General features: G+C 34.2%; 2 protein-coding genes across 2 annotated transcripts; one reads left to right on the top strand and one right to left on the bottom strand.

Moving 5' to 3' along the window:
* Positions 1 to 135: 135 nt before the first annotated feature.
* LOC134665513 (uncharacterized) lies at positions 136 to 7,647 on the bottom strand. Its single transcript, XM_063522488.1, has 5 exons — positions 7,601 to 7,647; positions 6,298 to 6,423; positions 5,248 to 5,313; positions 4,739 to 4,813; positions 136 to 255 (listed from the first exon to the last, which is right to left on the bottom strand). The coding sequence occupies exons 1-5, from the start codon at positions 7,622 to 7,624 to the stop codon at positions 136 to 138; spliced, it is 411 nt and encodes a 136-aa protein (XP_063378558.1). The 5' UTR covers positions 7,625 to 7,647.
* Positions 7,648 to 8,041: 394 nt separating this feature from the next.
* On the top strand, positions 8,042 to 10,009 carry LOC134665598 (protein-lysine N-methyltransferase EEF2KMT). The gene is made up of 5 exons (XM_063522563.1): positions 8,042 to 8,234; positions 8,355 to 8,675; positions 8,972 to 9,233; positions 9,335 to 9,550; positions 9,722 to 10,009. The coding sequence occupies exons 1-5, from the start codon at positions 8,148 to 8,150 to the stop codon at positions 9,967 to 9,969; spliced, it is 1,134 nt and encodes a 377-aa protein (XP_063378633.1). The 5' UTR covers positions 8,042 to 8,147; the 3' UTR covers positions 9,970 to 10,009.
* The last annotated feature ends 6,086 nt before the right edge of the window (positions 10,010 to 16,095 follow it).

The raw sequence follows: 16,095 nt of genomic DNA, 5'->3' as shown, positions 1-16,095 counted from the left end.
CGTAATTATAAATGTCGTTGTAATATGATCTTCTAACTACGTAGCATGGCACACTTACTGAAAGTATCATAATTCATAAGGCCCGGCCACATGTCCACGGTGCGGCGCCGGTCACCATGGACATGTGGCCGGGCCCTAATAAATATGACTCACCCATGTACGAGTATTGGTGCCACTTCCTATGGTAAATATTGGTCTGTTATTATTTATTATTGGTTGAACATTGCACAACTGCTGTGTGGGTACGGTTCGTGGCTAAAATAAAAATAAAAACCTGATTTAAGAGAAAGGGGACGATGTCAAGTCGCCGCATATCCATACAAAATAATACAAATATAGGCCCCATTTTCCTCCCTGGTAATGTTAATTATAGAAAATATTTTTACGTACCTAATTAGATGTAAGTATATTAACCATAAATAGCTACCCCTTTGTTTTTAATCTTTTTCAAAATTTATTTATGTTTCGCAGACTTAATTTTTTTTATGGAAAAAGAGGTATTTTGTATGGAGAAGCGGTCATCTTCTATCGTCGTAATATACTTTTTGTTTAAAATGTAACCAAGTTAATCTGACTTGAAAATGTTACTAATAGTCATACATCGTTATCGCGGGAGCAAATATAAATTTATTAAAGAAGTGGTAAAACAGACTGCCCGTTGAGTAAAAACAGACCTTTCTGCCTACACATTATAAGCCTCCAAGAAGTTCATCATACATAGCACGAAGTTTTTGTTGCATAATGTTCATAAATCTTGCTTTACACTCTGTTAGTAAATAATGACCCGGAATCGACATATCAAATAAATATTCATGATTTATTTTGTACAACATTATTTAATTTTTGTTGATCTTAAGTGATTTTCGTAATATACGACATAAATTTTCTCTATGTTTTCTACTCTTAATCTGCGGCGTCGTGCAGTAAATATCCATTTTAATTGGCTAAATGATCTTTCGACTGCTACTGTTGTAATGGGTGCGTTTTTAAAACGACGGAAGTAATCAAATGTAGAACGATATATCGTTGAATCTAGTACTATCTCCTTCTCCGATATCAGTTCACACATTTTTTTCATAACTTCATATCCGGCATTTTTCTGCAAAACCACTTTGAACTTTTTTAAAATCTGTTTTCCATCTTTATTCAAAATTAATTTGGATATATGTTTGTATGTATTTTGTACTATGGTCAAACTTTCACTAAGAGATAGATTTTGGCACTGCAGTTTATTTATAGCATCTGGTATTACTTGCAGATACTTTGCTATGAAATTTACATCTTTTCGAACTTTTGCACTGAGTAAAGATTTTTTTGCTTTGACGATGCACTGTGCGTCTGAATTACGAAATGTGTCTATAACGCTTTTTATTTCATCAAAATACTTGTTGTAGTAAGTGGTAGCCTCGATCCATGTTCCCCAGCGAATAATTGTTGGGTTTGGAGGCAAAGGAATTCCATTAAACATTTCTCTTAATGCTTTTACTCTTTTCGGAGATTTGCGAAATACTTTCTTTACATTTGAAATTAATAGGTTAACTTCTGGAAAAAGAACACGAACTTGATCGGCAACTCTGTTAAGAGCATGGGCTAAACATGTAACATGGACAATGTTCGGAAAAAGTGTTTTCAAATTTCTGCCAGCTTTCAACATATACCCCACACCATCAGTCAATAACAACAACACCTTGTCATGCTTATTGTGACCAGGGCCCCACAAATCATCCAGGGCATTTTTTACAGTATTAGTTATACTGATATTGTTCGTTTCATTTAAACATTTGCTTGACAGCACGTGTGGAGTTCCAACATCATCTTCAAGCATAGCACCTACTATAACGTTAGCGATTTGACGACCTATAGCATCTGTGGTTTCATCAACACTTACATATATATACGCGTCTTTTAATTCGTCTCTAATTATATCCATCTCTTTGTCGTATAATTCATTCACGCAAGTCTGCCTCAGCAAACATTCTGAAGGGACCTGAACAGTTTTTTTTAAATTTTCCAGATACACAATCTTCAATGAAATTTTTAAATACAGGGTTCTCTATTTGAGACCACGGTATGTTACAGCTTACTAGAAATTTTGTCAGTTCCAACCTAAAATCTTTTTTGAGAGAAGTGTGTCTTTCAGAGTTAAAATGACGTTTCACGGAAGATTTAGTTTTACAAAAACTAATATTGCACTTCGAGCAAAATAGATTTGTATCGCGAGCCTCTAGCTCAGGATAATCCTGTATAAACAACCCCACAAATTCATCACATGTTATTTTCCTTCGAGGCATTTTAAAGGCAACTTCTATTTGATTATGTTGTTACAAATAAAGATCAGTCAAGATTGACAAATGTCTAAATTGACTGATAAGGTTGCGTACCTAATAGGTAATCTTTTTAAGTACCAATCAAGTCAAGTATGGAGGTAAGATAGCATTGATATTCAATAAAATAATTATACATTTTAAGGTCGTAGGTATAAACGTTTCTCTATACGAATGTCATTTCTGTTTTTGACTGTTTTTTATAATCTTTCAGTATTGTCAAATCGTATTTGAAAACACTTTTTCCGAACATTGTCCATGTTACATGTTTAGCCCATGCTCTTAACCCTTATCTTGGCATCGTAACACCCGTGATACATGGAACTTAAAAAAATCTAGCAAGTTCACTTTATTACCTAACAAAATAATTCTACCATCAATATGTCGAGCTACCCTCCTTACTTATAGGAAAAAATAATTGACACGAGTGTCATTGTAAATTAATTAGTAATAATCAACATGGCGCCGCGGAAACAATAGATTGCGGTTTGTACAGAAAGTTTTGCATTTATTTCTTATGTTAGTATATATTTTTCCATAATCTACATTTTGATGTCTTTACTGTCTCTTAGTGCATACATATTTACAATGCCTTTGAATTTAAAAACATTTAATACATAGAACCTTACATGAAACTGTTATGTATTATATTTGATACAGTGCCAAGAACTCAGAAATGTACATATCGAAAGGATTGTATTACATTTAATACATTGCCAAGTTATCGTTAAAATAGATTTACATGATTTTTTTATTTTTTTATTTTTGTGGGGTTACAAAACATGCTTCAATTATTGAATATTAGTTGTCGTATTATTTAGTTATTAAACTTTGATTTTTTTAAGAACTAGATGTTATTTAACTATATATTCGTACGCTGTAGCACTATTGCTACGCCGTAGCCCGTAGCACGGAAAAATATGTGTATGGCAAAAAATGGCCCCAAAGTAAAAAAAATGTATTTTTTTTTACTTTTAATTATTTGTTTACTTTTCATATTTTACTCAACTTTTTGCTGACGACTTTTTTGAAACTTTACGGGATCAAATTTTCCGCCCATGTGATCAGGTATTCGTAGATATAATTTATATTTACAGGTTTAATAGTCATCTGATGCTTTAGATTGCGTTTAATTAGCAGTAAATGCTAATTTCTGTTGCATTACATGTTTTATTTTTATTAAAATCTACATTTTTCTTCTAAAAAGTAGGTAACTATTTTGACGAGTTATTGGCACTGTATCAAATATGATACATATGATTTTCCGAAACTGGAAAATCCTGGATTTTTTTTCTTATTTTTTAATAGTCTAGTATGCTCAATAGGTGACAAAAAACTAAAAAAATGTTTATATTTAAGATATTTTGAGCCTTGCCAAGATAAGGGTTAACAGAGTTGCCGATCAAGTTCGTGTTCTTTTTCCAGAAGTTAACCTATTAATTTCAAATGTAAAGAAAGTATTTCGCAAATCTCCGAAAAGAGTAAAAGCATTAAGAGAAATGTTTAATGGAATTCCTTTGCCTCCAAACCCAACAATTATTCGCTGGGGAACATGGATCGAGGCTACCACTTACTACAACAAGTATTTTGATGAAATAAAAAGCGTTATAGACACATTTCGTAATTCAGACGCACAGTGCATCGTCAAAGCAAAAAAATCTTTACTCAGTGCAAAAGTTCGAAAAGATGTAAATTTCATAGCAAAGTATCTGCAAGTAATACCAGATGCTATAAATAAACTGCAGTGCCAAAATCTATCTCTTAGTGAAAGTTTGACCATAGTACAAAATACATACAAACATATATCCAAATTAATTTTGAATAAAGATGGAAAACAGATTTTAAAAAAGTTCAAAGTGGTTTTGCAGAAAAATGCCGGATATGAAGTTATGAAAAAAATGTGTGAACTGATATCGGAGAAGGAGATAGTACTAGATTCAACGATATATCGTTCTACATTTGATTACTTCCGTCGTTTTAAAAACGCACCCATTACAACAGTAGCAGTCGAAAGATCATTTAGCCAATTAAAATGGATATTTACTGCACGACGCCGCAGATTAAGAGTAGAAAACATAGAGAAAATTTATGTCGTATATTACGAAAATCACTTAAGATCAACAAAAATTAAATAATGTTGTACAAAATAAATCATGAATATTTATTTGATATGTCGATTCCGGGTCATTATTTACTAACAGAGTGTAAAGCAAGATTTATGAACATTATGCAACAAAAACTTCGTGCTATGTATGATGAACTTCTTGGAGGCTTATAATGTGTAGGCAGAAAGGTCTGTTTTTACTAAACGGGCAGTCTGTTTTACCACTTCTTTAATAAATTTATATTTGCTCCCGCGATAACGATGTATGCTAATAGTGACCATTAGTATGAATTAATTAGCTTTTTCTTACCCTTGAACTGGTAGTTGGTACATTGTAGTTTCCTGTAGGTTGAACGTTGCGTATCGGTGTTACTACCTGCTGCGTCTTAAATACGAGTAGAAGGTTACAAAATATTTCGTATATAGATGGTCAAGCAAATCTTGTTAGTAGAAAAAGGCGGCAAATTAAAAAAAAGTAGGCGCGAACAGTTATCGTCGCATGGAAAATTTGAATTTCGCGCCTTTTGCTACTGCCAAGAATGCATTTCAATATTGAAATACTTAGGATCAGTGCTACTTACAATATCAAGAATTTTCTTTGGTTCCGTACCCAAACGGAAAAAACGGGGCCCTATTACTAAGACTCCACTGTCCGTCTGCCTGTCTGTCACAAGACTACATCTCATGAACCGTGATAGACAGTTGAAATTTTCAAAGATGATGTATTACTGTTGCCGTTATATTTTTTTTTTATCTGAGGGCAAATTATGCGGAACAAATAAACTTGATAAAACTCCACATTTTAATGATGCCACTTACCACAGGTCGGTTTAGTCTTTCGTATGCAATGCGCTCTTCATTCTGTGGACGCGCAAATGGAGCAGTCTGTAAAAATTAAAACAAAAGCGTCCTGATCCTGATACTAATTCATTTTCAGTGTATTTATGACTACTTGTATAGTAATGGATCAACATAACATTCAGTACCTACCTACACTACCTACACAGGTAACAGTTAGTTGTACATCATAACATAACAAAAGCTCATTCTTGCATTTTTGACTTAGGTTAGTACTCAACGACATTCTCAAAAGAATACTGTATGAGAATAGAAACGCGCATGTGATACCTCTAGAGTCTGGAGTTGCACGCGTCTATGGCCTATGATAACCGCTTACCATCAGGTGGTAGATCATATGCCAGAGAGTTATACCAAGAAAAATCTGCAACGATTTTGATAGCCCACGCAATGTAAGTGTTATTTTAAACGTCAAACTTATATGATAATTATGATGTAAAAAATAACGCTTGCACTGCGTGGGCTATCAAAATCGCTGCAGACTTTTCTTGGTTTAACTCTAATATCTAATATAAAAAACACAGATATTTTAACGTCTGATTTTCGACACAACGTCTTCGGTTAAACAACATTCGACATATATATTTATGCCAACATGATCCCCATAGCATGTTCAAATTTAATTATTACTACATAAATACTTACTTACTTACTGCTCTGGCGTAACGACCGGTAGTGGATCGACTACATTAATACTAATCATATTAATTAACTTACAAATTGACTATAGTCAGGGGTGCGAAACTCCTGAGATCGGTCAAACTCGGCTCCGCTCGGCTCAGCATTGCTCCGAGCAATTATTAGGGTTGGCACCACTTGACTTCCTTCTGCGTGCACGGCCACAGATAAGATAATCACTTGAATTTTGACAACCCTAAATAGCCGAAAGGGATAGTGTCATATATTAGAAAGGGATAGCATGATTCGACCCTGAACCACTGTCAAACTTCGGTTTTGTAGGAAGTTTCCTTTCTGTACGGTAGTACTATTATTTATTCTGTGCTATAGTACCTGTGTAACTCTCCGATTATATGAAGCCGGATTTGGTGGTCCTCGCGTGGTGCTAGTTTGCGCGCGTTCAACTCGTTTAGGTGACCGAGATCTATCCCGTATACTCGATGTTGAATCATTGTCCCCCTTAAAACAATAATTTACTTTAAAGTGTTTCATTCATTTCGTACAATTCAAAGCGAACTACAATTAACAAACTGTAGATATTTAATAATACATACACATTACATACATACATACATCACTGGCTCAGTGACCCAAAGAGGATCTTGGCCTCTGACACAAGAGAGCGCCATTCTGCCCTATTCTGCGCCACTTCACGCCAGTTGGGTAGACCTGTCCGCCCTCGGAGATATTTAATTATAGTTTTTAATAAGTATAAACATTATAAATAAGTACATTCGTGTTGGTTAGTTAATTACACCTTCATAAAAACTTCCACGGATCCATATACCATATGTTATTAAATTTGAATTATTTTTGGATTATACTTGATTTAGGTGTAAGATGTAGGTATTATATTGAGCTAATGCGAAAAAAATATACCTATCTTTAATCATATAATAAACCCACTAGCTTACACTAACATTAAAGTCCGTGTTACATGTACCTAGGGACATTAATTTTAGTAATTACATGTAGGTACCTAATTAAAAATTTGAGCTGTGCTGCATGTGCATTTTTCTTTATAACACATAATACGCAATAAGCGGTGTCAGTTAGCCACGAATAAGCCAATACACTGAAATGAAATACGAGACGACACCCGCTGGATAGGTAGAGTTGGACCAAGCTAACTCTGCAGCGAATTTGATAGCACAGAGCGTGAAGTGTTATCATAGACGTCAAATGTCTATGATATTATGACGTCTAAAATAACACTTCCACAGTATGTGCTATCAATTCGCTGCAGAGTTAGCTTGGTCTAACTCTAATGTTCTTTTGAAAACATGAACTGGTTGAATATGCGTACGAGATGGATAATTTTATTTATTCATTATTATGAAGGGTTCCAGCGTGCGTACTAAAAGGGGAATCCCCGTACATTCAAATATCGATATCAACGTAACGAAATAGAAATGCAGGTACAACACTATTCTGTTACCAAAATGTCAAAAGGTAGATAAACATGATAAAACGACTTTTACTATTTCAAAACATGAAAACTTCCCAAACATTAAAACGCGAAGACAATAACAACCACTCACAAGAAGCTCAGAAAACGTTTTACCTATGTCTACTTTAATAATAAGAGTAACTTTAGTATCAGTTAAAACGATAAATTATTTATAAAAACACTTACCAGGCACGACTGGCACGATCCCATGTCTTTTAAATAATGTTAACTTAAGCGCCCTCCAGACTATGCGCGTGAATCGCGGGCGAATCCGCGAACGCGAGTGTGGAGTCTAGTTCGCTGATATGCGAAATCGACTCCAGACTCGCGTTCGCGGCTTCGCGCCGCGATTCGCGCACGAGTGTGGAGCGGGCTTTATCCTTATTGAGTGTTATTACACAAGTTACAATAATATTTTTCACAGCATTAAGTGCACACTCAATCCACTCGTTCGTTTCGCTTGAATAATAATATTTATCGTCGTTCGTGCTGATAATGCATTCAATAGTGTTGCCTTTCTAGGTTTCTAGGACGATTATTTTGACTCGATTATGTAGTTTATCGAGTCGATTATAAAGCTACAACTTGACGTTATCTGTGAAGCGACGTGACGTGACATTGACATTTATTTGTTTATAACATAGTTCATAACCTCAATAGCTGGAAACAATACACTTTCACACTTTAATACATAATCATTTAAACTATTTAATAAATAATTATTTACAAAGTTATGAATACAACTAACATGAAAGCTGACAATATTTTAAATTCCCTTATAAGGAATTATTTCAAAGGATCATTAACATTTTCTCTACAGGTGAGTATATGATATATATACATACTTACCAAGCTCAAGGAAAAATATTTATCAATGTACTTATAAAAAAAAACCGAATTTATATAAGTGAGTAATATTATTGTATTTATTATATTATAGCCTGAAGATGCAGAACTAATGACATGGACAAACCAAAACGCGTTTCTTGATGCAACAGTTCACAGTGAATTATTAAAACGCTACCCAGTTAAAAACGAGTTCTCAAAACTGTTTTTCAAGAAATTGATAAGTTTTATTGAACCATACCAAGAAGTTCACGACGATATTTACGAATTCTTGTGCTCAGCAATGAAATGTGAAAGCTCAGACATGTTTTGCTACCGTCACTATGTTATTGGCGAAGGCCTGCGAAATATTATTACAATAAAGGAAACTAATAACATGGTTGTGAGTGGGACCACTGGGATGCGAACTTGGGAGGTAAATTAACAAACATATAAAGTTTTCTCACCGCAACTATATAATAATTGGGTGATTAATAAATTTTACTTAATTCGCTTATTTCGTTCTAATGTAAAAACAAAATGGGTAACATTGATATACTTGGTCAAGCAGATCTTGTCAGTACAAAAAGGCGCGAAATTCAAATTTTCTATGGGACGATAACCCTTCACGCCTACATTTTTTAAATTTGCCGTCTTTTTTTACTGACAAGATTTGCTTGACCAAGTATAACTACCTACACTACATTTAAAGTTAACAAACTGTGTTTTCAGGCTGCTCTAATGTTAGCAGATTGGGCACTTTGCAATGAAGATATATTTTTAAATAAAAAAGTATTGGAACTCGGTTCTGGAGTGGGTTTTACTGGGATCACCATAGCAAAACACTGTAAAATCAAATCTATAGTTTTGACTGATTGTCATGATGATGTGTTGAAGGCAATAAAGGAAAATATTCTTATAAATTTTCCTGATTCCATTAATGAAATAAATAATTATATGATTGATTCAGAAAGAAATTCACAGCCAAATATAGGTAATTAATTCCATATTTTATTACAATAACATAATATGTAGATTAAATAACGGAATGACAACTGACAAAAATATGTTACATTTCCTATGATCACTTTACAGATGCCATAATGTTGGATTGGAACAATGAGAATGAAATACCTAGTCACTTGGTGCCAGATATTGTAATTGGAGCAGACATAGTATATGATCCTTCAATTCTACAGCCACTTTGTAATATATTACAAAGGTTGTTTGACAAGAATGTTAATCTAGAAGTATACATTGCTAGCATTATACGCAATGAGGACACTTTTGATGAGTTTTTAAGAACATTGGGTAAGGTTAAAACTGAATTCAGTTTTATAGAATAACTATTGTTAAATGAAAGTCAATAAGTGCATGCTCTTTTGTTTGAAAGAATATTTTACAAAATGGCATTTATCTTTTATTTATATATAAAAATTTTATGAGATCTTTTGTATCTTTATTGTTGGTTTTTCATTTCAGGGAATAATGAGTTAACATTTTGTAAAATTTCACCGGAATGCAGCAAATTAATTGATTGGGACTACAACAGTAAACAGAGGTGTTTATTAAAAATATTAAGAAATAAAAATATTGCTGTATATCTTTTTACTTTTGATTTCAACATTCACAATGTCAATAAAATGGAATTAAATTCCATAACTAATAAAAGTTTATTACAATTACAAAAACAACAACATAATGTAAACATAGTACTAATTAAAAACTAAACTTAAATATAAGCAAAATAATATAGATAAAAAAAAGAACTAAACTAATTAACTAAGGTTGCCTCCAGAATCTCGCGAACTAAATTGACAATGTGCACAAATGATAGAGTCTGTGCGGAAAGAGAAGAGTCGTGGGATTTGAGGGCGCGCCAGTGCTATTTTATGGTTTTTGCTATGCTGACAACACTGGTCACGTGATTATAGTACGACACTAAAGGTCATGATACTTGAATCCCTTTTGTTCCGGTTTTTTACCACGGCTTACTAAACGGAGCCTGGTGGTGGTGTCGGCTCGTCAACTCAATCCTCTGATTTAGCGCAGGCACTAGTTTTCTTTTTAAAACACACTTGTTTTTATATCTCAGATACTAAAAAGTCACTGCGATTGACAAAACTGCTAAAACTATTTAAGAATCTGCCCAATACAACTGTAATTTTAGTACCAAACAAGATACGAGTCTCATTTATGTACTGCCTAATCTGTGCAGTCCAACAGTTATTAAAACCGGGTAGATCGGGTGGAAATTGGGCAATAGAACTGTAATTTTATCTGGGATATATTTCACCCATTGTAAACTTGACTTGTAATGTATGTGTACATTATTAATAATAAATATGAATATGAATAAAAATAGTGCCTAAGTAGGTAGGCCTTATTGGGATATGTCCGGTTCTCTCATCTCACGATATTTTACTTCGCCGAAAAGTCACTGCTAAATATGAAATATAATTTCGTAACTAACAGAACCTACAAATAAAGAAATATTTTATTAGAAAAAGTTTTATTCAGAACCTAGTAAACGAACTTACAAATAAAGAAATATTTTATTAGAAAACGTTTTATTCTTTGTAATCGAAGTCTGAATTAAAATATTCAATGTCACTTATGTTTAAGCTAGCTTCAAAACAACCAGGGACACTCATAGAACTATCTTCATCTGAACTGGATGTGCTTGAATCCGGCACGTAGATTACGAATTCTTGCATATCACCTACTTAGCGGTCTTTTATTCGAGATACCGTAGGTACTTTTACACAATCCTGAAAAAGAAATTACATACAAATATGCATAAAATGGCAAGTATCAAGACTATTTGTCAGTTATTTTAAAGATCATGAATGACCTGCATATTTATGAAAATTAATATATTTTGAATGAATATGCTTACCGATTATGTACCGGAGACAAGTTACTTAGGGGGCTTATTAAGTAGGTAATTATTTAATATTAAATCCAACATCAATACCCGCGAATAGCGAAAACACGTTCCGCGACTTTTTGTAAGTCGATAGTCGGCTTTTAGCCGTTTTCTTCCCGCTGACAAAACCGAACAATGTTAAATATAATTTTCCTTGTGGTTTTATGTACGGTTTTATCGTGTTTTGAAAATATTTTATACATAAAACTTGCGGTTTTTGTTAATAAAAATATACATTGACAGAAGTTTGTTTACTTTTTACAAGACAGGTGTCAAAGGTTTGATTGCCATATAAAATTTAAAATGTTAGTTCCCGTTTCTGCCACGACTCTTCTCTTTCCGCACAGACTCTACCACAGTTTGGCCAGTGCTGTTCATATCGATATTTTCAAAAAAGTTTGAATTAGAGAATATCGCGAGAATTCACCGCTAGCGGCGCTACTGTTGCGCGGTCAGTTAAAAAAGTTATTTTACAAATGTTACTTGGTACATATTTCGAAAATTGTGCAATTTTATAGTAATATATACAAGGATATTGGATACACATATTGTAGGTAATTAAATAAATATTTTATTATATTTATTTTATTTTATTTGTTAGGAAAACTTACAGCTAGAGTAGTAGGTGATAACATAGAAACAGTGATTTTGGCTCAAAATACAAAAAAAGGCCGACCCAGACGGGGAAATAAGATAAGATAAGATTTCTCGTTTAATTTGTGTGGTGTGGACGTAAAATTAAAATCGTCTCGGTGATCCCTATTGCTTCGATTGTAATTATTGTAAAGAAGACCAGTCCCTAAACTGGACATTCAAGTTGACAATTAGGTCAGAATTTAAATACAGTTAGACCAAAAAAAGTCTGCAGCAATTTTGATAGCCCACGCAGACCACGCAGTGCAAGTATTATTTTAAACGTCAAACTTCTAATGGAAATATGCCGTATTCAATAACAGTTGCACTGCGTGGGCTATCAAAATCGCTGCAGACTTTTCTTGGTCTAACTTTAATTATCGATCAATCTCACCTTCCGGCCATATTGTATAAAATAAATCACCAATTTAAGATTTATGGCGACAACCGCGAGCTCTTGATATAAACAACTTGCCTCCAAACCTGCATACTACGATTGAAATTTGTCAATTTCGCATCCGCACCAGTAGGGTAAATATAGGGAGTCTGGCTCAAATAGGTGAATATGTTTAGGGCCCATTTCCGGGGTTGTTTTGTATCGGTACATGTTCTGTATTACATGTGATGTAGCTCACTTAATGGGCAATTGAAACAGCTCACTTTGAATATATGTTTCCATACAAGATTGTTAGTTTATTAAGGTAAATGTAAGACGACTACCCCAATTATAGGTATTTACTCATATGATTGGTAGGTATGTATTTCTGCACTTGTTTTGTTATCAGTACATGTTCCGTGTTATGATATCTTTGTGGTTTTCCTGTACTCGCGGGCAATTATAAAATAATTAATTTCGAATACTTATTTCCATACCAGATGCTCTGTTTTTGTTGCGTTCAAGTGTATTTGTTTTAATCAAATATAGCGTGGGAGTGATTTGACCTATTCTGTTATCAGTTACTACAGCATATTTTATTCGCTATTATCTAATTGCGTAATTGGGTCACTTGTTCCTCTATTTGCATCGGATGTGTGTTTTAACAATTTATTGTCTTCATTATTTTATAGACTAGCAAACACTGCGAACGGTTAAATTAAAATAAATAGTAAAAATGGATTACGCTATTGAATTATGTGTTAGATTATGGTTCAACAACGAGGGCATTACGTACAATTATAAACGTACAGGGCAAGGAACAGAAAATAACATCCTATTTATTTCGAGCGTCGAGGCGCTCGCCCCCCGACATCGACATTAAGAAATGGAGTGCGGCGCGGAAGGAGCGGAAAAAGGTTCTGGAGGAGCAGCTAGCTGAGCATCCGGCAGTGACGTTACACTCGGATTACCACGCGGAGGGGATCCGGCAGGAGATATTAGTTAAATATCAAATTAGGACATTCCTTGCAGTGCCGTGCAAACAAACAACAACCATATGGAAAGAAGGGGCCATATGGTTCGTGGAAGTGAAAAATCCCCTAATAACGAAGAAACTCTATGTGTTTGTAGACTTTTAGTGGGTGTGTTGTGTATAATTAAAATAAAAGCGTAAGAGTTTTTTAGCATTTATTTATTTTATAATGTCCCCATGCTAGCGTTTTGATACCGTCATCTAAGATGAATCTCTTTTCATCTCTGCCGCAGAGAATTTTTTTTCTTTTAATTTGAGTAAACACGTTATGCTTATCACTAATCAAGTTATACAAGTCATCATACAGCGGTTTTTGGCTTAAATCTAAACATTTGTAATATTTATTAAAATTTAATCGCCTGACAGCAGCAGCGCTAACACCTTTATTCTTTTTAATACACTTTCTTTTATTGTCTTTGGTGTATTCGTCTAATACATAAGCATACATTTTCGATCTTAATGCTACAAATTCTCTCACAATTATACCTTTGTTTTCATCTTTCATCACGCCTACGACTTTTTTATTTACCTGTGCTAACCCATATACATTATTTTCCGGAAGGTCTGAAGTGTCAAATCTACTTTGTAAGTCTGGCTTAATGTCTTCATAAAAGTTCTTTGTTTTTATATCATAAACAAAAGAATCGGTGTCAGTGTATAACAGCTTCACATTTTCACCATACTTAGGTAGGATATAATCATAATGAAAATTGTACATTAAACTTTTACTTAATTCTAGCACAGTAAAACCAACATAAATGGGTTTGTTATAGACAATTCTAGATTTCTTTAACTGCACTGCCACTAGCTCTTCGGAGAAAATAGAAGCGCTGTGGAAGTTTGGTTTTGAAATATAACGTTCAAGGCCATATTTACATTTTCTTCCTGTTTTTACACTATTCCAACGGGTACACAACTTCACATCGACCCTTTTCTCAACATTTTCAATTGTTTTTCCAAATATAGAGTTATTCATCAGTTTAAAAAAATCCTTTTCAAAAGTGTTTTTCGCCTCTGTTCTCATTTGTGAATTCAAATCAATGTATGATTTTAACCAAGGTGATTGATTGAAAGTGAGTACTCTGTGAATTTTCTTACATATCAAACCTTTTTCAATACACTGTTTGAGGTTAGCGCAGTGTATGACGTATTTGAATTTATTATCTAAAGTAAGTAATAACTTTTTAATTTTGCCCTCAAATGGTATTTTTGTTTCGGCACAGAAAGGATAATCATTGTGATAATCATGTAATATGGATGGATACTCTAAGTCAACTTCTAATATATATCCAATATCAGAATCTATCTCATGTGACAATACATCAAACTGCTTAATCTCTTCTTCACTCATCCACCTGAAGTTATTGATTGGGAGTGGACGTCGCATAGCATCACCGTAAAGATTGTTTATATCTAAATATATGATAAAACTGCTATCCTGGTTGACGTCATAGTCTTCCATAAATTTATTATTAGCTTTACCGTAACGATTAGACGCCTGGCTAAGACCACCTCTAATACCTTTCTTTATAAATTGAATAATTTCGTAGTCGGTAAGCAATTCAAGACATACATTAGTATGCTTTAACATTGCATCCCAACTCAAACCTGGAGCTGTGACATATTGGCAAGGATCTAGTTGGTAAGTATCTATACACACCTGACGAAAGTTTTCAAAGACTTCTGCTAACAGCAAAACATCTGTTTTGAGGTATAGATCAGCGTACTCTCCGAGGGACTTTATGTTGAATTCGCGCCATACATTCTGCGCGTGTTGATAATCTTCAATGGAGACGCGTGAGTCGGTGAGTTTATTATAGAATGCGGAAGGCTCGGGTAATGAAGTTTCTTCTAACTTGTCCCAGTCGCTAACATACTCATAAGGGAAAACCCCTTTGCGTGTTAACAGTTTCATATGTTTGTCTTGTTCGCTTTGATCGTGAGACGGCAAGAAATTCGGTAGTATCTTGAACTGTTCGCGTGAAAGGTTTTTGACTAATTTATCCAAGCTACTCGACATAAATTTATACGAGTCTATAAATCTTAGCGCGTAATCACCAATTCGCTTATCGATTGAAATGTATTTTTCCTTGTTGATGGGGATGCAATCCAAGTTTCCATCGGCCTTGGCCAATTCTTTAATGAACAAATGGCAATCGTAGCCACTCAGATTATGGAAGATGACCGGTATAAACTTTGCTATTTTAAAATTTAGATTACACGCGTTATGTGCTTTTCCCCTAACTTCACCTGTCAAGTGACAATGATCAGTCACGTGAACCTCATCTTTGTCTATTGTTTTACTGCAGATGTGGCAAATGTTGGGGGCAACACCCCCATCATCCGAGCTATTATTCTTTATAGGTATGACTTTTTGCAAAACTTCTATAATCCTCCCCGCGTCTTCATAAATGCATTGTATGAATCTCTCGACACAGTCTTCACCGCGATAAATAACAAATTTTGATTGGTTCTTATCAAAATCGCAATGAAGATAATAAGAAAAACTACACGGCACGTGTTTGTGGGTGTTATAAGTAGTAGCGGTAGTATCGCTGTTTCTATCTAAGGGAACTAAAATTGACTCAAAGTCAGCATAAATTACGAATGGTACTTTCATCATATTTTTAAAGTTTTGAAAACGCAAAATTTTGTCACCTTCCTTAGGTAGCTCTATTAGCGAATGTCCACAACCGATCGTCTTGTGAAGTTCAAGTTTGCTTTCACTCGGGAAGTGTTGTAGACATCCACGGCATAGCCAAATTTTATTTTTAGATTGAGTTATTTGCGAGCGCACTAAGCGACATAAGTTCTTGATCCAACAATAATGCGACAATGTCCCCTTCTCATAATACAATAAATCCACATAACGTTCATAAGATACT

Source organism: Cydia fagiglandana, chromosome 6 (genome assembly GCF_963556715.1).
Source record: "Cydia fagiglandana chromosome 6, ilCydFagi1.1, whole genome shotgun sequence".
In the NCBI taxonomy this organism is placed as follows: domain Eukaryota; kingdom Metazoa; phylum Arthropoda; class Insecta; order Lepidoptera; family Tortricidae; genus Cydia; species Cydia fagiglandana.
The sequence above is the reverse complement of the archived record's forward strand: the minus strand, read 5'-3'. Positions and strand labels throughout refer to the sequence as shown.